The sequence below is a fragment of the Taudactylus pleione genome, unplaced genomic scaffold, assembly GCF_031769625.1.
Source record: "Taudactylus pleione unplaced genomic scaffold, aTauple2 ptg000053l, whole genome shotgun sequence".
Classification (NCBI taxonomy): Eukaryota; Metazoa; Chordata; class Amphibia; order Anura; family Myobatrachidae; genus Taudactylus; species Taudactylus pleione.
The window spans coordinates 43,608,536-43,634,754 of NW_028284455.1; the positions used below are offsets into that span (position 1 = coordinate 43,608,536).

Sequence of the window (26,219 nt, forward strand, 5' to 3'; positions counted from 1 at the left end):
CACCCTACTTCCCCTCTCTCTTTTCTGTGTTTAGAATTTTTAATAAAAACTTAATATTGAATTATTTTTTTTTTTAATCTGGGCCATAAAAGCATATTTCTAGACAGAGATCACAATTGAAGACCCAGCAGTTAACACTAGGACAGCTCATTAGTGGCTGCTACATACTAATAGCTTATCACATTGAGACACATGATAAACATTGATATAATCATTTTTGCATTGTAAATTTTGGTCAGTCTTTGGTTAGCAGTGATTGGATTGGAGCATTTAGCAACACGGCAACATGGCAATCATTTTGAAATAATTATATGCCTGTATACAGACAGAGTGTAGGGTAATTGTCCTCTTTTAGAAGAATAATCTGATGAATATTGGTTGTTCTAATTATATAGCAAGTCAATCAATGGTCCCAGAACAAGTGTGTGTGTTGTATAGAGGGGTTTCAGCTATAATTTGAACTTGCAAATTTGACTTTTTATATTTTTAACATGTCTATAGTTTTGTATATGTAGCCCATTATGATTGTATGATATATGAAAAAATGCCACAATACATTAACGAGCTATTTGTGGATTGATTTATTCCGAGCAAAAGCCATGTTTAGTCTATGAATATATGCTGCCTTTAATTAGCAAGCATTTGTCAAGTAATACAGTGTAATACTGAGGATTTATTGCATAATTAACTGGAACAAAAAAGAAAAATAGAACTCAAACAATTGTGTTATATCCATTTTGTAAAATGTTTTTTGGTCTTGGCAATAAAGTAGTGTTTCCAGTTTTAGTTTTTTTTATCCCTTTTTCCTGGTTTGCAGCAGCCTGCTTACAGGGAAATCTGGCAATGTTAATTTTTAAGGTGCATACACACGTAACGACTTTGTTACCAACGATTTTCTGTCAGATTTTTTGAAGTGTAATGAAAGATTTTTTGAACTACAAACGATTTTTGTAACTTCCCTTAATGAAAATCGTTCAGTTGGTCAGTCAGAATGAACTACAAACGGGAACGCGCATGAATGATAATCGTTCATCGTTATAACTAAGAAACTGAACGATTTTTTCAACGATAACGACGTCGTTATAGTTAAATCGTTCAAAAATTTGTTACGTGTGTATGCACCTATAGTGTTTCCACCTTTGGATTTTTATCCTAGTCGAAAAGATTTATCTTTTCATTTTTTTTTTAATGTAGTTCGTTTTCCTAACTATCCTGTTATATAATTACCACAGCATTTTAAAAAATAAGTGTGCCAGGGATTTTTTCCTGAAAAACCAGGGAAAAAAAAAAACTGTCGGAGACTAGGAAATCTGAACATTTGAAAGTGGAAACACTGCAACAAAGATCCCTTGAAGGAATAAAATATTATTATTAATAATAATACGAAATATCTAACGTGAATACACCAAATGCTACAAATAATTCTTTATTCTTCATATTACACTCAATATATTGTCTATATTCCAAAATACTTACCTCTTCTAGAAGACGTGTTACAGCATCTATGTCATTGTATGTTTTAGTCATCTGGCCCACTCTTTCAGCACATAAAACTGCAATGAGAAGTAAAGAAGTAATGAGCCACATAAGGTAATGTATACAGTAGAGTCTTCATATGAAAAACAAAATACAGTATAAAAACAAATGCAATTTATACCAATGCATTTATCTTGACAGACTGTTCTAGATGTTTTACCGTACCTTCGGTCATACCAAATACCCCTTTTTAGCATGCCAGGTCCTGTGCAACTGGGCCACGCTGAGCGTGTTTCTGGCTCAAAACGGGTATCTAATTTGCACTAATAAATCAACAGAGATCAACAGAATTGCATTACTAGCGTACACTGATCAGTGGGGGGGGGGTGATATTTGTACATCTGTGTACGACGGAGTCTGAATCTGTGTTAAAGGGCACAGATATGAACAGGACTGAAGCCCTTTTGTTATGAAAAGTCTGGTTGCAGAGTATAAAGTCCCTAATAGTATAGTGATATATGTCTTTCCCAATAATTATGACAGTCTATTTGTAATAACACACTGGTAGGCGAAAACTTGAGGCTGGATGTTCAGAACTAATTATCGGCAGATGGTATATTTAGCCCAGGTGAACAACATCTGTCGGCAGAGTATTCATTTTTCTCTGCTATACTGTTGAATAAACAGTCATTATATTATTTGGTACGTAGTCATCCTTATAACATAGTCTCCCCACTCACACCCACATGCAGTGATTGTGGACACAGATTGGCACAGGACCAGCAGACTTCAAGGTCAGGTAAGTCTTTATATTCCTACCTTAAGATACTGCATTCTAGTGTACCTGTCACTCTGATACTACGTTCCTCTCCTGAGGTGGTGAGAAAAGTGGAGGAGAAGGAGGCTGCATTCACAATTATCCAGACCACGGTTCGTTTAATGCAACAACCTGCCCACAGTTTTTGCCGACCTATTTCGAACACGATAAAGTCTGCATTTGCGAATACTCTGCCGACAGATGTTGTTCACCTGGGCTAAATATACCATCTGCCGATAATTAGTTCTGAACATCCAGCCTCAAGTTTTCGCCTACCAGTGTGTTATTACAAATAGACTGTCATAATTATTGGGAAAGACATATATCACTATACTATTAGGGACTTTATACTCTGCAACCAGACTTTTCATAACAAAAAGGGCTCCAGTCCTGAACACCCAGCCTCAAGTTCTTGCCTACCAGTGCATTATTAAGACTGTTATATAGATATATTCAGACATAATTTTAGGGTGATAATTGTTTATATTACATGCCAATACCACAGAGCGCTTGATCATTTTTTGTTATATCGGTTTAAGGAAGTGGGGATATTTCCTGAGAGAGCAGCTAGTGGTTATACACCCTTTTCCCTCCCTATGAGCGCCGACTGCTCCTATTTGTCTTCTATTACAGATATACAGAGGACATGGCTTGTCCTCACACAAAGTTCAGTTTATCATACTAAGGGCCATATTCAATTTGTAGCGAAAAGTCCGCATCGGTGATAATCTGTCGCCGATGACGTTATTTTCTCTATTTTGATTTATCCCCATATTCAGTTTCAAAGACTTTTCGCAGGTGCGAAAATTCTTTGTTAAAAAACGGGGTTAAGTTTTCACCACTGTTTAAGTGGCAAAAAAAAGTGCAGAACTTAAGTTTTGGGGTGCAGATGAAAAAAAAAAAAAAATGCCTGCAGCCTTTGTAATGTCCCCTTAAAGTAATCTGTGCCAAAATTTAAAAAAAAAAAAAAGTTACTTTAATTTTTTGGGCAACAGAAAATACATATTGGGGGACAAACTTCTAAACTAGCGAAATCGATCCCGGGGGTCCCAAGTATGCAGCAGGTGTTTTCTAGAATGCGGCTGGTAGCGACAGATGCATTTTGGAAGAATTTTAAAAAATCACTTTAGGGACTTATGCTTCCACCCATTTTCATGTAACCCAAAAATGCTATTCTTCATCACTTCTTCACAGGCGCATTTATGCACCTGCCGCCGGCTATTTAAAAACCCTGACTACCTTCAGCAGGCCAAATCACCTACCCATAGTGATCTCCCATGTCAAAACTTCTTTTGGGGGGTTACAGCATGATTTCCCCAAATACTGACAGAACTTTGATACTTACCTTTCCGCTGCGCCCGATACTTTATCCCAGAAAAAACGGTGATGATGGCAAAAAGTCTGACCTCTGACTTTTTGCCTCAAATTGAATATGCCCCATAATATCAATTCCTGTGCGGTTAAAGATGCAACCTAGCATCTCTAGAACACTGTGAGCGACTTTTTGCTGAGTCTGTAAAAATACTGTACGCTACCCCTCTCGTGACCTATAGTTTGAAGACGCCCTGTGTAAGAGGACACATCTGTATATGATAATAGGCAACAAATTACATATATACAATATCAGAAGTTTAACAAGAACAAAATTTTAATTAATGTAATTGATTTGCAACATCTCTCCAGCTATTGTGCTACAAATCTTGGCATGCCTAGTCAGTACACCTTTCAAACTTACTAAAGAGGTCTACACACAAGCTATTGACACAGAAATTGATCTTAACAATGCAAGTTACATTTAAATAATCTGCCACCTATACTGAACCTTCCTGATTGGATTTTCGTCAGGATGGCTATGAGACCTACATGGGAAAACAACATCAAAAACTCAGAGCCTAGAATGGGCGATAAGAAAAAGCTATTCCTTTAAGACCTCAAGTCTCTTTGAAAAAATAAAAAAGTATTACAGACAATGCAGCATCACACACTTGACAGCAATGCAGCTCAGTAAATGGCTTTATGCACTAACTAATGACAATGGGCAGACAGCTGATAGTTAAAGGTCAGGTATTTGCAGGAAGACTGTATACACCTGGATCAATATTGCATATCAACTTTTACATACACATTTGTGAGTGTATAGGTGCATACACATTTACGATTTTTTGAACGATTTGTCGATAACGACGTCGTTATCAAAAAAATTAAAAAAATCGCTCAGTTTATGAGTTATAACGATGAACGATAATCACAAATGCGCACTCCCATTTGTAGTCATCGTTCCTCGTCCCTTTCAGACTGTCAAACATGACGATTTTCATTAAGGGAAGGAACATTATTCGTTCAAAAAATCGTTCACTTTTGCAATGAAAAATCTGACAGAAAATCGTTAAGCGTGTATGCACCTTTAGGATTCAAGAGGAACATCTATAGGTGATCAGCTTGTGTTTTACAGTCAATGGGCATAAATATAGTGTTCCCGCTAGGCTGTTTTACCGGGGGTACAGCATCCTACCTGCTTTTAAAGTGGCAAAATGCAACCTGCCCTTATAGCAGCGCCCTGCTAAAGCAGCCTGCCCTGTGCCTTCCCAATCCACGGGCCTCAGTGTCCCGCGGATAGGAAAAGTTGCATTTACCGGACACAGCCGGGTTAATGGATCTATTCACTCCCTAAGTGCTGGCATGCCCCCAAGGGTGACACACCCTCTCTTCGGTCAGTCATGCCCCTTCTACAAAAGCGCGCAGAGAGTCCCTGCCCACACCCAGCACCTGGGAACACAAATAGATATGCACCATTGTGGCAAAACAGAGGGGACGATTACGAACCTGACTTTTTTGGTGAAAACAGGGTATAAGAGAAACATTCTATAAAGTCGAACCTGTAAAGAAAATGGTTCCCTTACATCCTTTTAATGTAAATAACTCCATGGACTTTGAAGATTCTCTCTCTCTCATTCATACATTTTTTAAATAAAATAAAAAAATGTATCATTGCTGTGGAGAATAATAATTAAAAAAAAAAACAATTAAGAAATAATGAACTTCTAACTCAACCCATGTGGTACTGAGAACCCTGCATTACATCCTTGTAATGTAAGGATCTCAATTGTTGACATTCTATAACAGAACTTCCTGGTACTTTGCTTAACATCCAGCCAATAGTGATCAGAACAGTGAGCCAAGAAAAATCAGTGATGTACTACAGTGTTCTTGTATTAGTATAGATGTGAGACACCTCATCCCTATCATCAGTATGACAGTGCACAAATACAGACAGAACACTCCTCACTTGAGTAGTAATTAACCCATTAATTTGGTCAGTTCACATCACTGGGAAGCACCCACTCTGTTCCCCTGAAATATACAAAATATCCTGTTATATCTGTATCACTGCAGCATACAATGCTCAAAGAAAGCTGCATTATTTGTGCTCACACCCTTTCGAGGCGGAGAGGACAAACGTGTTAAAAGTCTGGCTTTTCGGACATTTTCCTAGTTGTACCCTATAGTTTAGACGGGTTCAGACTCTTTACGCGGTTAAACTTGGTCTATTTGGGCGTGACCAGCGTGAAAAAGGAATGGGCGCATGGCTCCAGAATAACTATAGAATGTAGTCCAGTCTAAAGTGATGGGCGATGGGACACGCTAAAACAACTCAATTGCCCCCATTAGTCATAAAATACAGACACATGTTCCCTATGTCACAACACAAAGACACACCAGACTGGTGACACACCTTATAAGCACTGAGAAATATTACGTTGATTGGAAATGTTTGATTTTTCACAGGACCTCTGTAAAATAAGACAAATTTCATAAAGGGTGTTAAAGCCCTATATAATCTTTTACAGAATTAGAAAAGGAATTGTTTGTGGTGAGAATGTTACTCACCAACCTGTTTAATATTATAGCAATAACGTGAGAGCAGGGTTTATAGTGATCCAACATAAGACCTCCCTAATATTATTTACAGGACCAGACCCAGACTGAGACCCCAGGAGTCCTACCAGTTTGAGGATCCTTCATTTGTGAAAAACAACTTAAAAACGGAATGGGGTAATCTGGGCTCCTTATTACCCTCTGAGCCATAGGCAGGAGACTATGTTGCCTACTGGATGATCAGGTTATGCACAGAACTAGAAGGAAAACAAGAATATTGTGTAGTAGTACAGTAACTGTGAATATGGATTCCATAGGGATGACAGGAACAATTAGTAGTAAATTGTAAGTAACAGAACACTGGCAGTGACATTATTTTTCACTGAAAAAAAAACAAAAAAAAAACAACACCCTAGCTCTCATACTGGGCAACTGAATATAAAATGATTATTTGCAATAAATAAATAAGAAGTGATGCTGAAAATACTAACATCAGCAAATGTGTCAGTGGTGGGTTAGTTGTAACAGCAATGCTGTATTGTGAAATGCACTCACAGGCATTTACAGGTGTTTTTTTTTTTTTTTTTAGCTATGTACATATTTACTTCTCCATTTACTGTCTTTTATAACATTTACTTCAAGAAGTATACGTGAGGAACAGCCTGCCTATTTTTAGGGATGATTAATAGATGGAAGGTGGCACAGTGTGATAACTTTACATAGGAAGGTAACCGCCCAAGACACTCCTTCACTTGTATAACACGGCAACTGTTATCTGCTTAACTCCTGCAGGTACTCACTCCTTTATAGAACCTGCTATACAAGAAGGGCTTTAGCGTGAAAAGTTTGGTCATTCATGCTTACTAATTATATTGGCCCTATCATCTGCAATGGGGAAATGACGGTCATTGACCTCATAAGTCTTAAGGTGCATATACACGATATCGTTTATCGTTCAATTGTTGAAAAAATCGTTCACTTTGAGATAAAACGATGAACGATTATCGTTCATGCACATTCACGTTTGTAGTTCAGTCAGACTGACCAACTCAACAATTTTCAGTAAGGGAATATGCAAAACTCGTTTGAAGTTCAAAAAAATCGTTCATTACATTTAGTAAATGAACGATTTTAGTAAACGATTTTAGTTCATTTTTCCCTTGAAAAAAAGAATGAAAAACGTTTAATAAAATCGTTCATTTACAAATTCATTGTGTGTGTATGCAGCTTTAGAATTGACACATTAATCCAACATTTTAACAGAGTAAATATATTATCAACATGTATAAACAATGGCTGTATAGAAAGGCGTGATTTCCCACTTATTGCTGCCAGTCACAGTTTCCTCATTTTGCACTGTTTGTTGCTTTTGTGTATAAGTGTGTGCATTTGATGTGACTATATACTTTGGCATGGGATAGGGACTGACCTGTGATATAACTAATAGAAAAACAAAACACTCTTTACATGAAATGAACTCCATATATTAACACTATAAATGTTATCTTTCTGCAACAGACATTAAACACCATGTGAGGAGACTCCATTTATTTATCCAATTGCATATCCTGTACATTATATGTAGAACTTACATGCCTGTACATTCACAGTTCCAATGTGAGGGCATACAGAAGTCACTAATCTAAAATCAATTTAAATAGGTACTAAATTTACAGCATAACCAGCCTAAAATAAGTGCAACAATCTTCCAATACAGAGTCCGTCTTCATACAGACACCAGTGGAAAATATGGAATCGGTATGCAATACCGACAGGGTTAACATACAGACACTTGGTGGTCGGTATGCTAACTCTCCCCCTCTCCCTACCCTAACCCTCCTTCCCTGGTATCTGAACCTAACCTCCCCCTCCCCGCACCCTAAACCTAACCCTCCTCCCTTATTGCCTAACCCTAACCCCTAACTGGTGGTCAGGATGCCGGGATTCTGACCGGCGTTGGTAATCTGGCACCGGTAAGGTAATAGTCCGCATCCAGACCGCCGGGATGCCAAACGCATAACAGAAAATATTTCTTCAGCCAATAACGGACTTTCACATGTAAAGACAAGCGCTTTATACTAGCTCTGGAGTTTATGAAATTGTGTCTAGCATAAACCAGAGTATTGCGGAGTGTGGTATTGAGGTTTCCATGGTGTTTAGACCGAATTCGCTATGAGTTGTGCATAATATATCCATGTTACAACAAACAGCTACGTTTTATACAACTTCAGAACACTTCATGTACTCAAAATATGTTATTTAATCGTTAAGCTGTAGAAAAGCTGGATTTGAAATCCTTGAAAGCTGAAAAAAAAAAGAAAAAAAAAAAAGACAGGCACCACCACTAACTGCAATAGAGATCACAATAAGCTTACCAAGCACTAAAGTGACTATGTACTATGAATCAAAGATCATTTCATTTACCTTGGATTAATCAGCGTTCCAGAAGCTTTGCTAAGATAACGTCTGGGTGTTGTCTGTAAACCAAGGGTTTTACACATTAAATGGTATGTTATTTTATACTCTGCACAAAGTTGGAGGTACCAAAGAAACAGTTTTAGCTATACCTCTAATATTCTCCTCTTTTTCCCTTAAATTGCAATTTTTGGAATAATGGTGTTTAATATGATTATGTATATATTATTATGTATATACACATACACACACTAGCTTCTCTCTGCAGAACTAATGCTACTAGGAGACAGATACTGCAATATTGTACTTATTGGATAGCCTGCCTTCCACTGAATCATGTGTAGAACCTAAAATTACTATAATATCCAATAACACGTATTGAAATTAATGGTACAATTATTGGTCACGATTGTAAATTTAAGATGGAAGCTACAAGCCAATGTGTGCAGTTCAGTCCCACAGTAACAGGCCCCAGTGACCCCAAAAATTACCTGACCAAGCATTGAACAGCCAGATCTCTCTCAAGTTGATAAACGAAGAGATGAGCAGCAATACTACCACTGGTATATCCAGCTAGACAAGCAGGTTAGATCACTGCATTAAAAACACAACACAATGAGAAAAGTATGGAGTGGGGATGTCGCCATCCACATAGACAATGAGATCTATTTCAAGCATGTGACCTTGCGAAAACCATCTCTGTAGTACTAGAGTAATTTGCAAAGCTGCAACATTGCTGCAACAAAGTAGCAATTGGCAAAGTATAAGAATCCTGATAAGTAAACTTTCAAAGTCACGTCAGCTAAATTCCTGAGCAACAGGGTTAACATATACTGTATTATATACATTTTTCTGGAAACATTTGCATTTTCTGTTTCTAAAACACAATTAAAAAACACATGCAAATTAACCATCGCAGGCAGAGACTTTTCTGTTTGCTGTTTCCTTAGAAACAGTTTTCTTTATAACTAGGTTTGTGTCAGTTTGAATCCAAGGAATAATAATCATTGTTACCCTGGAAACAAGACATTGCAAGAACTGGGCATACACTGCAAAAGTCACCAGTGAGTAATAAAAACCAAGTGATCTATCCACATTGCAAATGTTGATAAAAGTTTAATTAGAAAGACGTGACGTATGTGACTAATATTTGGCCATATACCAAGTACAATATATCAGCAAAACAAACTTTAATCAATTATACAAGTGTTCACCATATATATCCGATAATCTTATAGGCTCCACTCTCGTATAATATTAGGAGATAAAAAGCACAAGTTTATAGAAAGAAGCAAACAGCATCTCATAACAGATAACAATCATAATAATAAAGGGTAGGCTGAATGGATCACCATACAACCAAATTACATGAAACAGAAGGCTATCCCCTGCCCAAATTACCATACAATCTAAATGAGTAGATACGATGCCAGCAATGGTCTTTTAATATTTTAATATATTCATGAAAGATGCAATTAACACAGAAAGATCAAGAGGTAATACAGCCATCACCACCAATGGGCCCTTCAGTTTTAACACTACATTTAAAGTGTACAAATGCAGCATACATTTCTTTATTTGAAATGTGTTAACATACAATACCAGACCAATTAAAAAGCACGTGGAAAACATTAATATTTTCCCTGTGCACATATGTGTGAATGAGCAGTCAAATACTTTGGGGTTAGATGTACTAAGCCTTGGAGAGAGACAAGTACCAACCAATCAGCTCCTAACAGCCACTGTACAGTCTGTGTTTGAAAGAAATGACAGGAGCTGATTGGATGGTACTTTCTCGCATTCCAAGGCTTAGTACATCTACCCCTTTGTTTCTACCCCTCATGCTATAAAAGGGTATAATTAGGTGGATAGATGGAGCATCCCGTCCAGCGGTAAAATGACTGCATCCCGATGGAAGCATGTTTAGTCCATTACTTCACAAAGTCATGCAACAAAATTATTTAACACACACTGCGCTGGTATATAATAGAAATGGATAATAAATAGATGAATTTATTAATTCTCAAGAATATGGTAAAAATAGGGATAATACATCTGAAGGAATCAAACAGACATATATCAACAATAAAAATACATGATCAGCAATAGATATAAATACAAAAATAAAAAATAGATCATAAAAAATTAAATGTAAAAAAATTATCTTATAAAGGAGAACCGAGCATAAATAATGTAATGACTAGCTGGTGTGGAATGATGATAATATTTGTGCTGGGTTGAAATCACAAGATGATAGTTCCTGTATGGAAAGTTCCAAATGAAGAGATAAAAGGGCGTTTGACACACTTGCTAGTTAATGAACAAATTTTGTAATGTTGTCACCGCTTAGCCTGCAAACAATGTATCCGTATAAAGCCACAACGATGAACACTCTGAGGCTTGTATAGCATAACAGTTTAGTAACTTTTTAGAATAATGGATGTGTTATCCCGTCGGGCACATGTTGATAGAAAAAGGTAAAGTACCGACCGGTCTCTAGATTTTAAAACAGCAAGGTGGGGATAGCGTGATTCTCTCACCGGCTGTGCTGTAGCAGTACTGACAGGTCAGATTATACTCGAGATCACACAGCTTCAAAGATGCAGTACCATGGCTCTCACAAAGTCATGCTCCAAAAATAAGCTTTCCAACATTCAGATGATTAATTTTTTATTATAGTGTTAATTTAAAAAAAAAAAAAATGCTATTTTTAACATTCCAAGATCCAATAGCTTTTCTTCATTTTAAACGCTTTCCACTTTTGTGTCTGAATTTTTTTTAGATATTAAGTCGTTGGTTTTGATTTGTGTAGCCCTAGGTTATCCATTTGTATATGCTGAAATAATTTAATTTAACATCAATAGAGCAGCTTGTTTTAGATTAGGTCTGCCTGCTAAAACCTGTATTACATGACAGGCCTCTGCAGTGAAAACAGTACAATAACTGGCTGTATGTATGAGACATCTGTTGCTCTGAAAATAAGCTCTCCAATACAACCAGACCTCATCAGTAATACATGTATAGATACACATAAATGGAGGATCAGGCAGATGAGGTCACTTCTAAAGATGGTGTGTATGTAAGGGATCTGGCATTAAGCACAAGTCATGGTTGTGCTATTGCTGTAATGCATGAAAACAGCGTGATCAGAATCATAGACCTGTGTATCTTGGTATATAGTGGATTGCTTTCTGTATATAAAGCAACAAAATAAACGAAAACCAGAATCTGCATTTCCCTCAAATATTCTGTGTTGCTGTCAACATTCTGAAGACCTGACTGGCCAACAATTGCTTTATCCCAGCCCACATCATACGATAGCTCATATAGCTAGATACTCCAACCCTAGTCAAACACATTTGAAACAACGGGGCTTATTTGGGGACAAAAAAAAAAAACTGCTGGTGGTGGAGATTTATAATGTGCAGATTTGAGGAGTATTTCTTAGATCAAACCTAGATTGCAATGTAAAAACAAAGTTGTCCATCATTTGTGGGTTACATGCAAAAGCAGCCAGTATTTACCCTGCATGCAAAAATAAAATAATTCATGTATTTGCACCCCTTGCATTGCAACATGGTTTGGGATGGTAGTCAACAAATAGACAATGAAAAGGTCAACAGTGTTTAGATAGACAGGCAATAGGTCGTCAGGTACAAAAGGCCGACAGTCTAAATGTCGACACACAAAAGGTTGATAAGGATGCAGATCTACAGGTACAAAAGGCCACCAAAAATTATCAACTTTTTTTGTTTATGGTTAGGCAGTTATTGAAGGGACGGTTAAGGCCCATACACACTTAACGATATAGTGAGTGATTTGGCAGATTCAGATGCATCGGAATGTCAAAACGTATCGTGCAGTGTGTACACTATGACGATGCAGGCTCCCGCCAGTCATTGGTCGCATTTTCAGAACTTTTGTACATGCAGGAAGATCTGTCAATCTCGTTAACGATTCCCCTCTTATCGTGCAATGTGTATGCACTACTGAACCACAAACGAGATGTTGTTAAGACCTGAACGATGTGGCTGTCACTTGACAGGCATTCCCACTCCCCTCCCATACCTGCTTCAGACACAGATGCATGCACAGATCAGTGAGATCCACTCTTGCATCTGTGTAAAAAGCTTGTACAGTGTAAAATAAAAAGTAATAGAAAAAATGACATGGGATGCGCACGCAGCGCCGCCCGCCCCCCTCCCCCCCCCCCCTCTAAAAGCAAACACAGCCCCAGACATTGCAGAGCAAGTCCTGGTTGTGAAAATATGGAGGACAAAATACATAGAGGCCCCCCTGTATTTAGCACAACCAGCACTGGTTTTGGAAATACAGGGGACAAAATGGGTAGGGATGCTCTGTATTTTCCATAACCAGCACCAAACTCTTTCTAGAGGGGTGTAATGGTTCCCCGGCCAAAGCATTACACCTGGCCTCTAGTCAGCCCAGGCGGGGGTTCCCTGCATAGGTGGGGACCCTCCCAGTAGAGCGGTCCCCATCTCCAGGGCACACCAGGCATGAGCTTATAGCCCAGGGCTATCCCCGGCACCCCTGGGTTGATTGTGTAGTGTGTGTAAAAAAATATATGAACTAATATTGTCTTTTGCTGGGGAACTGCAAGCCTCCCCCATATGTTAGCATTTTGAGAACCACAAGTACCAGCATGCGGGGCATTAATGGCCTGCTGGTACCTGTAGTTCACCTGCAAAACAAATATTAAACGAAACACAAGACACACTGTAACAGTATAACTTTATTACAATATACATGCACTTCCCTTGAAGTTTCCCTTGAAATATGATCTTCCACTCTGAACAATTTGCAAAAGATCTAACAATAAACTATGTTGTTTTAATCTGTGATTGAGAGCTTTTTAGCTATAGTGGGCAGACAGTGGTTCATCGTTTGATCGTTCAGCGTGAACGATGCGTAAACGATTTGTAAGCAATCAAGTGAAATTGACCTGCATGTTCAGTCGATGGAGGAGACAATCAAACGACCAGCGGGAGCGCGCATCGTACATCGTTAGAAACAATTACTGCACGATTTGCAAACGATGTTTGAACGATTATCGAACGATTTTATCATTATCGTTCAACTTTATCGTCTAGTGGATACAGACCTTTACAGTCAAGGTTTTAGTTATATTCATGTTTCAGCGCAGGTGGTTAAATCAAAATAACCGAGCTAATTAAGACACCTGTGGTCAAGTATGGCTATCCTTAAAACCTGGACTGTTAGTGTGCCTTGAGGACCGAGGTTGGGAAACCCTGCTCTAAGGACTGTACTTTCCGAATGACAGATCAGCCACGATATTGCTCCATAGAAATGCCGGAGCTGAGCGCTCATTGGTTATCCCCCCTCCTTCCCGCACCCTAAACCTAACCCTCCCTTGGGGGGGGGGGGGGTGCCTAACCCTAACCACCCCTTCCCTAACCCCAAGTCCCCCAGGAGCCCCTAAACCTAACCCTCCCCCCAGCGGCTATCCGCTCCCGACGCCTATCATTAGTCCTATGCCAGGATTTCAGAGTGGGGAAGCCGGCTTCCTGACCGCATACCGCTAGCAGGGGCCAGCTGGCAACTTTCAGCCTGGGGGCAGACACAAGCAAATGGCGCCGGCACTGACTGACTGTATATGTATGTATATATATATATTTTTTTTAAACACACCATATGTATTTCATTATACACACACATATATATATATATATTTTTTTTTTTTATTTATTTATTTTTTTAAACACACCATATGTATTTCATTGCACACACACACACATAAATAAATAAAAAAAAAATATATATATATATATATGTGTGTGTGTGTGCAATGAAATACATATGGTGTGTTTAAAAAAATAAATAAATAAAAAAAAAATATATATATATATATATTTTTTTAAACACACCATATGTATTTCATTGCACACACACACATATATATATATATATATATATATATATATATATATATATATGTATGTATGTATGTGTGTGCAATGAAATACATATGGTGTGTTTAAAAAAGAAAATAATAAAAAAAATAAAAAAAAATATATATATATACACACACACATACATACTGTGCCAATAGCTGCAGTATACCTCTCAGCCCCACGTTATCATGCAAGACCCTGGTCACACATGCACGGGGAGGCCATCATGTCACTCTCAGGGTTTAAAAGAGATAGACTCACAAGATGAAGACGTCATCATCTCGCGAGACCACAGTAGCTCCTCCACAGCGGTGCCAGCGGATGTGTGGAGGAGGAAGGAAGGATCATTCTACAGTCCAGTCATCGGTACTAGTCCAATGACTGGACCTGAAAAACCCCTATCCCACAACTGCGCCCGACACCAGTGGCCCTAGTGCTGCACAATTGTAGCGACTCGGGGGAATAGATGGCACCTTGCCACACAGCCTAGTCCGCCGCTGACCGCTAGGTAACCTTTAGTAACCTAGAAGTTCTAACCATTGAAGTCAATGGTGGGAACCATTCATTGGCCGAAAGAGGCGGAGGCTCACCTCTTTCAGCCAATGAACGCTGAGTTGTCATTCGGGGATGGTACTTACGTTCATGGGTTGTGACTTGCCTTTTTTTTTGTTCTAAGATGGTGGATGTCTACATGGAGAAAAGGATGTGTCCAGGGATTGTAGGTGAGTATTTTAGAGTGTGCATGTATGTATTATTATTATTATTATTATTATTATTATTATACTGTCATGGTGTGTTTATTTTATTTCTTTTGCACATGAACTACAGGTACCAGTGGGGCCCTTAATGCCCCACATACTGGTACTCGTGTTTCTCCAAGTACCAGCATGCGGGGGATGCTTGCTGGGACCTGTAGTTCATCTATTTTTTTTTTTTACACACACTATACACAATCAACCAGGCACCCACTGGCTAGGGGTTCCAGGGATAGCCCCGGGCTAGCAGCGCAGGCCTAACGTGCCCTGGAGAGGGTGACCCCTTTATTGGGGGGTCCCCAACTTCTCAGAGATCCGCTGGCTTGGGCGGTCTAGCGGTCAGGTGTAATGCTTTGGCTGGGGGACCCCTCGCTGTGGCATTACACCCCCACTATAAAGTCTGGTGCTGGTTAAGGAAAATACAGGGGACCCCTTCTAATTGTGTCCTCCATTTCCAAAATCAGGACCGGCTCTCTAAGCACAGTGCTGGTTGTGCTAAATACAGGGGACTCCTACGTCATTTGTCCCCCGTATTTTCACAACCAGGACTGACTCTGAAAAGTCCGGTGCTAATTGGTCTTTTAAGGGGGGGGGAGAACACGGATCTCACTGATCTGTGCATGCATCTGTGTCAAAGATATCCTTTAAATTGGGGGCTGTACTATTAAGATGGTTCGTCAGGTGTTTGGGACAGCAAACGATATATCGTTAATGATCTAACAATTTGGAATTAGTTAACGACGAACCATAGATCATTTGGTCGTTAGTAAAACTGCAGAGTGTGTATGCACTATATCGGTGGTCCAGGAGTTCGAGGAAATTGGACGCAGGTCCAATGGGTGACATTGCCGAATGCAGCATGGTCCCCGCCGTCACTTCGCCAAGTGCGTACAGACTTGTCGATGCCGGTACCCCACCGGGTCCAGTCGCTAATGAGGTCAGTACACACAAGACATTGTCTAGTGTGTGCCGGCCTTCAGGGTTAAGATTAGAAAAAGAAAAAAAAAAACAATGCGTCAACCTTTCATACCTGTCAACCTACAGCCTGTCTATCAGTTGATGTCAATATTTAGACCATCTATCTAAATAGTGTAGTTCTTTTAATCCACACCCCATGGTGTGTCCAGGTGCACAGTTACCTGCTATTTATGCTTTGCTCCAAACCTAGAATCAGGCCCAATATGTTTGGGTGTTATATGAAAAAAAACTATAACGTTATTCGTTGTGCACACAACTGTAAAATTTTTACAATAAAAAAAAAAAAAAAGTAAAAAAATCCTTTGTCACATGGGGGTTAATAATCAAACTGTCGGTAAGAGTTATGTTCAAAAAATCCCAACACAAGACAAATTATGTTCAAACGCACTGATACGCAAGGGACTACAGGCAACCCTGTTCCCAAACTCCGCCATTACAGTCCATGATTCAAAAAGATCCATGCTTGAAAACATGTCATTAATACCTCAGTCAATTTGATTTAACCATCTGGACTCAGGCATGGATTATCCTTAAAACATGGACGTAATGGCGGAGTTTGGGAACACTGTTAGGACATGTGAGCTGCAGGTTTATTTTAGAGTCCTCTCTAGAGGAAAGAGGAGGAAGCTTCATCAATCTTCCAGTCGCACTGAGCTATACTTTAGGGACAATGATTATTTTGACAAATACAGGAATAATTTTAGACTAAATTATACCCAAGATCAAGAATATCTTATTGCAAAATATAGGGACATTAAAAGTTGTGGAGTAGTAACCATTTAAAAGCCATTATCGTCTATAAAAATATATAGATGGATTCTCTAATATCACTAACCATCTACATGCAAGGGTGCATTATTTCTGATAATGCATACGTTTTCTAATGAAAACTGTGAAGGGATAAAAATCTTAAATCTCCATTTATACATCACTACTGACATTAATAGTATCACTTCTATACTATATTCGGATAATCTACCCATTACTGTAAATTACATAGATTTTAGAAGCCAGAGTTCAGTGACCATATAAAACCACAATGACGTTATCAGAGTACTTTATACTGGTCACATACCAGAGCAGACTTCTGTTATCAGACATAATATACTGTAGGGTGTGCGTTATTGATTGCAATGCACAAGTTTTCCAAATGAACATTGAAGTGACTACATCAGAGCTCACAGTTTATAGAAGTTCATAAATATATAACAATCGCTGTGTATTATATCATTGAAACAAACATTTTTTAAAAAGTAATTTAATTGTGAAGGATGAAATTGTGGAACGTGATTCAGGACAATGGTAATTATGTCTATTCAGCAATTATTTTTTTAAACTCTTTATTTGTACAGCAGGAAACACGTTACAATGATCAAGAGGGAGATTTCCAAAAACTTGTTGACATACAGGTACAGACAGAATAGTTCTGTGAAACTGACCCATGCAATGTATAGAATATGGGCGATGGTTTCTGGAGGGCCACATCATGTGAAGGTTTAGCCACAATAAGGTTACCGATAGAAGCATGTGACAGCTTTATGTCACAGTCTTGCACTATGTGTGCCCATGGATACAGCCTTTAAAGCCGAACAGTAGGTGGGTCGGGTTACAGAAAATGGTGCAAGCAAACAGCCTATTCCTCAAAGGTGTATTGATACATTATATTGTAATAGTACCCAACATGTCGGACAATTCTAAACCATGAGACTGACTGCAGATAGTTCACTATAGATTGTAAAAAAAGCATTCTTATGTATAAAAAGTAAAGCTGGCCACACACTAGACCAACTTACATCCAACCAGCCAACTAGTTGATTGGTTGGAATGAAAATCTGGTAAGGTATGAAAGCAAATGACAATCAGCAATTTGCTCCCAAATGCCAGAAAATGGACAAAAACTGTATATTTGAACAAATTGTTTAGATCAAACATTTAACAAACTTGTCTGATCGACCATTTTCATCTGTTTTCTGGCATTTAGGAGCAAATTGCTGATCCTTATTTACTCCCATACGTTACCAGATTTTCATTCCAACCAATCAACTAGTTGGCTGGTTGAACAGAATCTTTAGATGTGTGGCCAGCTAAAGACTAATAAGCTAGGATTATGGTCAACCCGTGCATAAACAAAGGTCGAACTATTAAAGCTGGGTACACACTATATGATGCACCAGAACGATATATATCGTACACATCATATAATGTATGCACCTGATCCATCGGTCACGATGGTCTTTCATTGCATTGTCCCATCTGCCGTTCTGCACAGCAGACGGGATGATGCAACGAACAACTCAGTGCTGTTAGTGCAGCATGTAATGTTACTTTGCGCCGCTGTACACCAGGTCATGCAGTGTGTACGGAGTGGCAATGTATAGTTACAGTCATACAGTGTGTACCCAGCATAAGTCTGTTATCTTTCATTGATTAGACGACAAGGTAAAATATTGAAAACTATACAAATATTCTATACAATACAAATTAAATTTGTACTTTAATTAGATAAAACAGAAACCACAAACATCTAGGTAGCTGATCCAAACTTTATGTATTTAATCTGAACATTATGAATCGTTACATACAATGGCTGCTTAAATGTAGTGCAAGTCAGTAATGGTACTCATATGCAAGTAAGGTTAACCAAATGTGGCAGCCACAACAGAATGGGTGAGTCTAACAGGTGAGAAACCTAACCCCCGACTCTAAATCTAACCCTCCCCATAACACTTACCGCCGGGATTCCGACTGCTGCCATGATTCGGCACCAGTATTGTGACTACCGGCATCCCCAACCAAGGGCATGCAGACTACATCCTATTGTTAACTTAATTGTGTCCTGCAACTGTGAAACTGATCAATTAGTGGTAAGGATAGCGGTGGAGTGGGCCCTTATCCAGTCGGAGTGCATTTAACACCAGTGTCAATCCATGTCGTACAGGAGTTTTCATGGAGTGGTTGCCGAGATCATGTACTTATGACCAGAGGGGTCAGTAGAGGACACTTAAATGAGATAATGCATTCATTTGTCCTGAACAAAAGTAAATGAACCAAGCAACATCTGGATAATGCTCCACAATTCAGACTCTCTTGACCACAAATGCAAGTTCTAGTGGGTATAAGGTCATTGGAGCTACAAAGTTCCATACCATTTTACACAATCTTGAGTACAGGATGCCGGCGCTCAGGATACCGGTGGTCAGAACATGCCAGCATCCTGACAGGGTTAGGATACGGACACTTGTCGGTCAGTATCCTAACCCTCCCCATCTCCCTACCCTTCCCCCAGCCCGAAACCTAACCACATCACTCCCCCATTAGTGCCCAACCCTAAGGCCAGTTTCACATTTGTCGGTTTTGGATGGCCGGTGAAGAACCTAGCAGTAGCCGTCTGGGTTTACTCCTGCCCTGTGTGCCTTTCACAAGGTGTGTTATTTTATATATTTTTTAAACCAATTGGGCATGCACAGCAGCAGCTGCTGCACTATCCCGGATGGCAGAACCAGTGTGTGTGATAGGAAGCATTGTTTCCTTTACACCACTGGCGTGCAGGGACGCGCACGGCAGCCGTCCTGCACTGTGGATATTCCCGGCTGTAACACAGCGACCGTGCCGTGCCTGTGTGAAAGGACCCACCTGCTTCCCTTTTATCTATTTTTCAAACCCGGCTAAAAAACGTGCTGCTTTTTGCAGCTCGGCCAAAACCGGCAAATGTGAAATAGCCCTAACTCTCCCCCTAACCCCAGTACATACCGTCAGAATGCCGGTGATGGGATTCTTTAAGGTGTCGGGATTCCGTCTGGATCCCCCAAGGAGAACCTTCACTAGGTGCATGAATTCCTCTTAGGAGGCTGCATAACAACAAAGTGGCTGATGCAGAGTCAGACATATGTCATTTTGCACATTCTGCACAAGCTAAGAAATGCAGGCTGTGCACACATGTAGATTTGCATGAATATATACATGGAAGGGTAGGAGGGAAGGTGCAGCGAAGGTGTTTATGTAATTGTGAACATACACAGACTGGCACAGAAACATATGTCCACCTTTCCATTATTATTTGAGGGTGCTTGTTGGCACAGACAAATACACAATGCTCTGCCAGCACTAGCTAACGCCAACTACTTTTTATTGGCTAGTGAACATTTTGAGGACACAAAAGGGTGTTTTCTGTGTGCGATTTAGAACCCACCCTCCCCATACACAAGTAGGAGAGCTCTATATGATATATAAGAGACTTTTTTTTTTTAATACTGAAGCCAATTTAATTTGTACTGCGCAAGCAGAACAATCCTGGCAGATGTGCTACAGCAGACCACCTGCACGCACATTGTGGGCATGAGAAGAGTTGCAACTACTGTATCGCTCTTTAGTGAACACATTTAATGCCAGCGATTTGGGACACAATTGCAACCAACTCAGCATCAGTTCCACAATGTTTATATACAAGTGCTAATTCGTAAAAATGGCTGAACGTGTGCCGGACCCTGCAGCACGTCTTTCCTACATGTTCACTGGCAGAACAGTGTTTTGTAAACAGCAATTAAAAATTTCAATCAGCAACTAAAAAGTTATACTCAAATTCATAATTGCATTTAGCAATACACATTCATATACCAAAACCTAGCATTCAACACGTCAAAACTTCAGACTTAATGAGTTCATACACCAAAAAATGATTCCCCCATCCCATGTTATTTTGCCTGATTTAATTATTCTCCTATACACCTATATGCATCCATACAATGACGATGTTTCCCAGTAATTTGCAGATCATTTTCACCAAAGTTCGGATCTGTGAATTGTGCCCATAAATCAACTAAAGGGCCCCATACATCAGCGATGGATTATCGCATCACAGGATCGCAGAAATCCAAAATGTTGGATTTTCCCGATTTGACGATTGCGATCAAAAAATTATCGTGATTGTCTAATCGGGGACATTTTACATGTAAAATTTGAGCGATCCTGCGACGGATCGCTGAACATCGATGGTGGGCGGTCGGCGTTTCCACCGGGCAGATAGCCATTTCCGATCGCTTTGCTGCATCGCGACAATCCGTCGCAGATGTATGGGCACCTTAAAACAGATGTCATTTTACTAGCCTGTGGATTGTTATATTGTCAAAAAGCTAGGAAAACCAGCTGATCGTTACCATACACTGCCAATATAGAGCCACGATTGGACGGCAAAATCCAACATGCAGGAAGTCATGATTGGATTCGGCGGTCTGCGAACCCTATACATTGCTGATTTGTTTTTTACAAAATAATCGGCAAAACACTGAATTGGCCCAACTGATTGTTGATGTGTGGGACCCCTAACAAGAATAATATTTACCAGTGTTAATTCTACATCACGAAAACTGAACGCTTATTTATTTCATACAATAAGAAAATTGACCATATGAGGAATCAAATTGACTAATGTTTAATAATGGAGGAATCCTCGTTAATATAAGAATCCAATAACACACTGAAACATATAACTTATGCTGGGCATACACTGCCAGATAAAATGTCTGTCAGACCGACAGACATTTTATCTGGCTGCCTGCCAGCAGCAGATGTCGCCGGCATACACTGTGAGAGAAATCGCACAGTGTATAGCCCGACATCCGCGCTCCGCCCCCGGGGGAGGAGACATTTCCCTGTTCCTTCCGTAGGAAGGAACACAGGAAATGTCTGTCTGTCGGCCGCGCTGGGCATACACTGCCCGATGCGGCCGACAGTTTCCCGGGTAAATATCGCATCGGACGGGCATGCTGGACAATCCAGCATGCCCGACCGAGCAATATTTAACCCTCGGTCGCCCGCATACACGCTGCAATTATCGCGGCGATCCGCCGATATCGGGCGGATCGTCCCGATAATTGCAGAGTGTATGGCCAGCATAATGCAGTAAATAGAGTTAAAATACACAATGTTGCAGTTTATTTACTTTCTATAGATATAACAATCAAGTGACAAACAAGTTAAACAATACAGGAAAAAGCAGACGTGACTAAATAAAGCATGTGGAATAAGTAATACTACTACAGTTACTCCTACCATACACAAAGAACTATACAGCATCAATAAAACCTCAAACCAGAGAAAGATTGGAATATTGTATAAAATATTTGTCACAAATTTGTTTTGTAGGATAGCAGTCTCTTACAATGATCTATAGAAAAAAAAGCCACACAGTTGAAGTTTACTATACTAGTAACATACTATGAATAGCACAACTAAAAAATAAAAATAAAAATAATAAAAAAAAGATATAAAAACAATAGTGTTTGTAAATAAGCACAGTATATACCCACGTGCAATATTGAACACTAGCACTCAGACACATGGTAACAAGAGACTGATCCATGTGCAGGTGAAAGACACATGATCACCATTGCAAATGAAAAGGGTATACATTTTCAGGAAAAAAAAAAAAAAAAGGTTAGATCAGAGGCTGTTGTCTAAGATATATACTATTATATTATGTTACGTATCATGACAGCTTAACAGTGCAATAAAAACAATACTACTAGACTTAAACATACAATTAAACCTGGAAATGGTACATGTTTCGCAAGGGGTACAAATGTAATGACATAATTACAAGCATAGTGCATGTCAAATATAACAGTCCACAAAGACAAACCCAACATTCAGTGACCTGCATTTAGTTCATTTTACCTCTTCAACCAAATATGACAAGTTCATTGGATCTGTCAAACACAAATAAGGATATTTTACCTTCTTCCATAAACTCCAGCTGCTCGGAAGAATCATCATAAAGTGTCTCATGTTCATTTTCACAGTCATACTCAAAGCTTTCCTCAATTAATGGCTTAATAAAGGACATCATTAGAATCAAGAAAATCCCAGGATGGACGACAGGTGAGATAAACTAATAAAGGACGCCACTGCTCGTTAACAGTTAAAGGCACATGCTGGATAGCCCCTTAGGGGCCACATGTATGGCACAGCACAGGGATAGCGGGAGCCCCATTCGTGGGGCAGCATCCCCGTTCACTCACATACTTGCAGGAAGAGGCTATGTGATAAAACCTAAGCACTCTCACTGCTGACACATATGTGGAACCAGCAGGGACTTTGGATACACCCAACTAAAAGCTGCACCTGTAATATCCCTATTTAAATATATACAGCAATATAATTTCAGTACCCTAGAAGCAGCCCTGAGTATGCAGCAACATTTATAACACACTAAACAAAAGAAAAAAAACACAAAAGCTACATTTCAGCTATAAATTTCAGAGTAAAAAGACAATTCATTAATTCCAGTCCTCCCCTGCTGCATTGTGAATGGTAGAATCCAAGCAAGTTTCATAGCAACTGCAGTAAGGAAGTGTTGGCTGAGACTACATCTCACTGCGGGTGTGACAACAGGTTACCCTGTCAATGATTCATTAACCCTGTGAGCGACTAGGAACCAATACCATTCCATTGTACACTTGTCAGGACCTAGAAAGAGCTGCACTACAATTGCAGAATGAATTTGGATTTTCTTTCACTGCCTTTGCTCATTAGAATTGAAAAATTGATACTAGGGCTAGACTAATGAAAATAAAGGTGGTTAGATAGACCCCAATTCATTCATAGATTTAGATTTCTAGATTTGTTTTTACTGCTTGTTTAAGATGCACAAAAAGACAAATGTAAAAAAAAAGAATACATTTTTATGTACATTTTAGCATATCCATAGATCACAGCATTTTTTTACTACCAAGTAACAAGATAGAAACGCTGACATCAAATTAGTTTTACATTACTACATATATTAAAACCATTAAAGGATAAAATGCATTTTTCCACTTCTACTGCCCAAATGCTGATACATCATACTCAATGGGAACAGACTAATCATTGGGAACTCCTGTTACACTAAGGGGCACATGTACCAAAGCTTGATGTGAGATTAAATTGTGAGATATATATATCACCAATCAGCTTCTAACTTACATTTTGCAGGCTGTGTTTAAGAAATGATAGTTTGGAGCTGATTGGTTGGTGATATATATTTTATCTCACATCAAGCTTTGATACATGTGCCCCCAAATCTTTTAAAGACCAGCTATTCTGGGCTGGAAAACACAGAATTTTGAAATTCACCTTGATCTATCACCTAAATGGTGTACCAGTGATTTGTTCTCTAATTAATAAGAAATTAGGACAGAGGTTCCCAAATTCCAGCATTACAGTCCAGGTTTTAAGGATATCCATGTTTGAGCCCAGATGGTTAAATCAAATTGGCTGATGTACTAATTTTATCACCTGTGCTCAAGCATGGCTATCCTTAAAACCTGGACTGTAATGGCAGAATTTGGGAAACTCTTCTACACAGAGAAGCTTCATTCAAAAGCTGCTGTTTGCCAATATAGAAACGTTCAACTTTTTTCACCTTATTCACAAACAATTACTCATGCAGAGTTGGACATAAAATAATTTTTCCCTGTTAAATGCATTTTCTCCTAGCACAGTAAGGGCATACTCAGAGTAGCACAGTGATTCCCAAACATTTTCCAGCTGCTGCAACCATATTTAAATTATTCCAGCAAATAATAAAAAATAAAAAAACACACACCTGGATGAGGAGACTTGCCCTGCGAAAAGTTTTGGCGTGAATGGTCGGCTTAAATCAGAAATTCCCAAACACGGTTCTCAAGGCTCCTCAACACTTCAAGTTTTAGAGATATCCATGGTTGAGCACAGGTGGTTAAATCAAATTGACTGAGGTACTAATTAAGTCAACTGTGGTCAACATGGATATAGTTAAAACCTGGATTGTTAGGGTGCCTTGAGGACTGCGATTTGGAACCTCTGGCTTAGAGCAAAAAATCCCTAAGCCCCGTGCTGACCAGCCTATGGGTCTCTCAGTTATAGGTCCCACACCATGCTTTACATAGTCTCCCGCACAGCCCTTTTGATTTTTCCCAATGGGGATTTATGTTAGGTTTGTGATTAGACACAAATTGCATCAAACTCGGTGCAGGGTCCGCAGGGTTACCAAAAGAAAGCAACATGAGCAACCTGCATTCTCAAGATCAGTCTCATGCATTTGTCTCTGTACACATGAGCCTGATTATTATATTGCAGAAAATAAATGCTAAATGGCAGGACAAAGCAAATAAAGTGTTGACACGCACACACAATTTAAAAAAAAAAAAAAAAACATATAGACCAGCACAACAGTGTTTGTTCAAAACAGAAAAAAAAAAGAGCTGGATTGTGAAGTGTGAGTAAGTAAATAACACAAATTATGATCGTAATAGTGTTGGTTGTGATGCAGTACAGGCCAGGGATAGGGGAGGAGAACTAAACTAATATTGGTACAGCAGGACTAGTGACGTATCTATATTGGGTGCAGGGTGTGCAGTTCACCTGCACCACACATCCTGCACCCATAGCCAGATTATGGATAATGCGGTACAAATGGCCACCTAGGGCCCGGAGGGACCTAGGGGGTTAGCCTACCACCCAAAGCCATTGTGTTTTAAACTTACTTCTTTTTAATGCTACTGTACAGCCTTTGTGCTAGCGAGTCACTGTGGAGGGCAGGGTTTGCAGGCATAAGAAGCTCAAGATGTCTAGACCAGTAGTCCTCAGGACCCCACACAGGTCACATTTTCCAGGTCACCTAGCAGGTGCACAGGTGTATTCATTACTCACTGACATGTTTGAAAAGATCCACAGTTGGAACTAATTATTTCACTTTTGATTCTGTGAGGAGACCTGGAAACCATGCACTGTTTGGGGTCCTGAGGAAAGAGTTTGAGAACCAGTAGTCTAGACCACAGGTTCTCAAACTCGGTCCTCAGTACCCCACACAGTGCATGGTTTCCAGGTCTCCTCACAATCACAAGTCAAATAATTAGCTCCACCTGGATTTTCTAAAATGTGTCAGAGTAATGAATACGCCTATACACCTGCTGGGTGACCTGGAAAATGTGAACTGTGTGGGGTCCTGAG

The 26,219-nt window shown here is 39.4% G+C and overlaps 1 protein-coding gene across 9 annotated transcripts in view; it reads right to left on the reverse strand.

The window, feature by feature from the left end:
- Positions 1-26,219, reverse strand: part of TRAK1 (trafficking kinesin protein 1) — a 186,792-nt gene that overhangs the window by 57,154 nt on the left and 103,419 nt on the right. For 6 of the 9 annotated variants that reach the window (XM_088462849.1, XM_088462827.1, XM_088462825.1 and 3 more), the window contains exon 3: positions 1,477-1,553. In XM_088462849.1, the coding sequence (XP_088318975.1) occupies positions 1,477-1,527 (51 nt within the window). In that variant the 5' untranslated portion in view covers positions 1,528-1,553. Of the gene's footprint in view, positions 1-1,476; positions 1,554-22,982; positions 23,329-24,834; positions 24,977-25,753; positions 25,887-26,219 lie in introns of those variants that run through there. The other 3 variants (XM_088462841.1, XM_088462835.1, XM_088462826.1) reach the window with 3 other exon arrangements.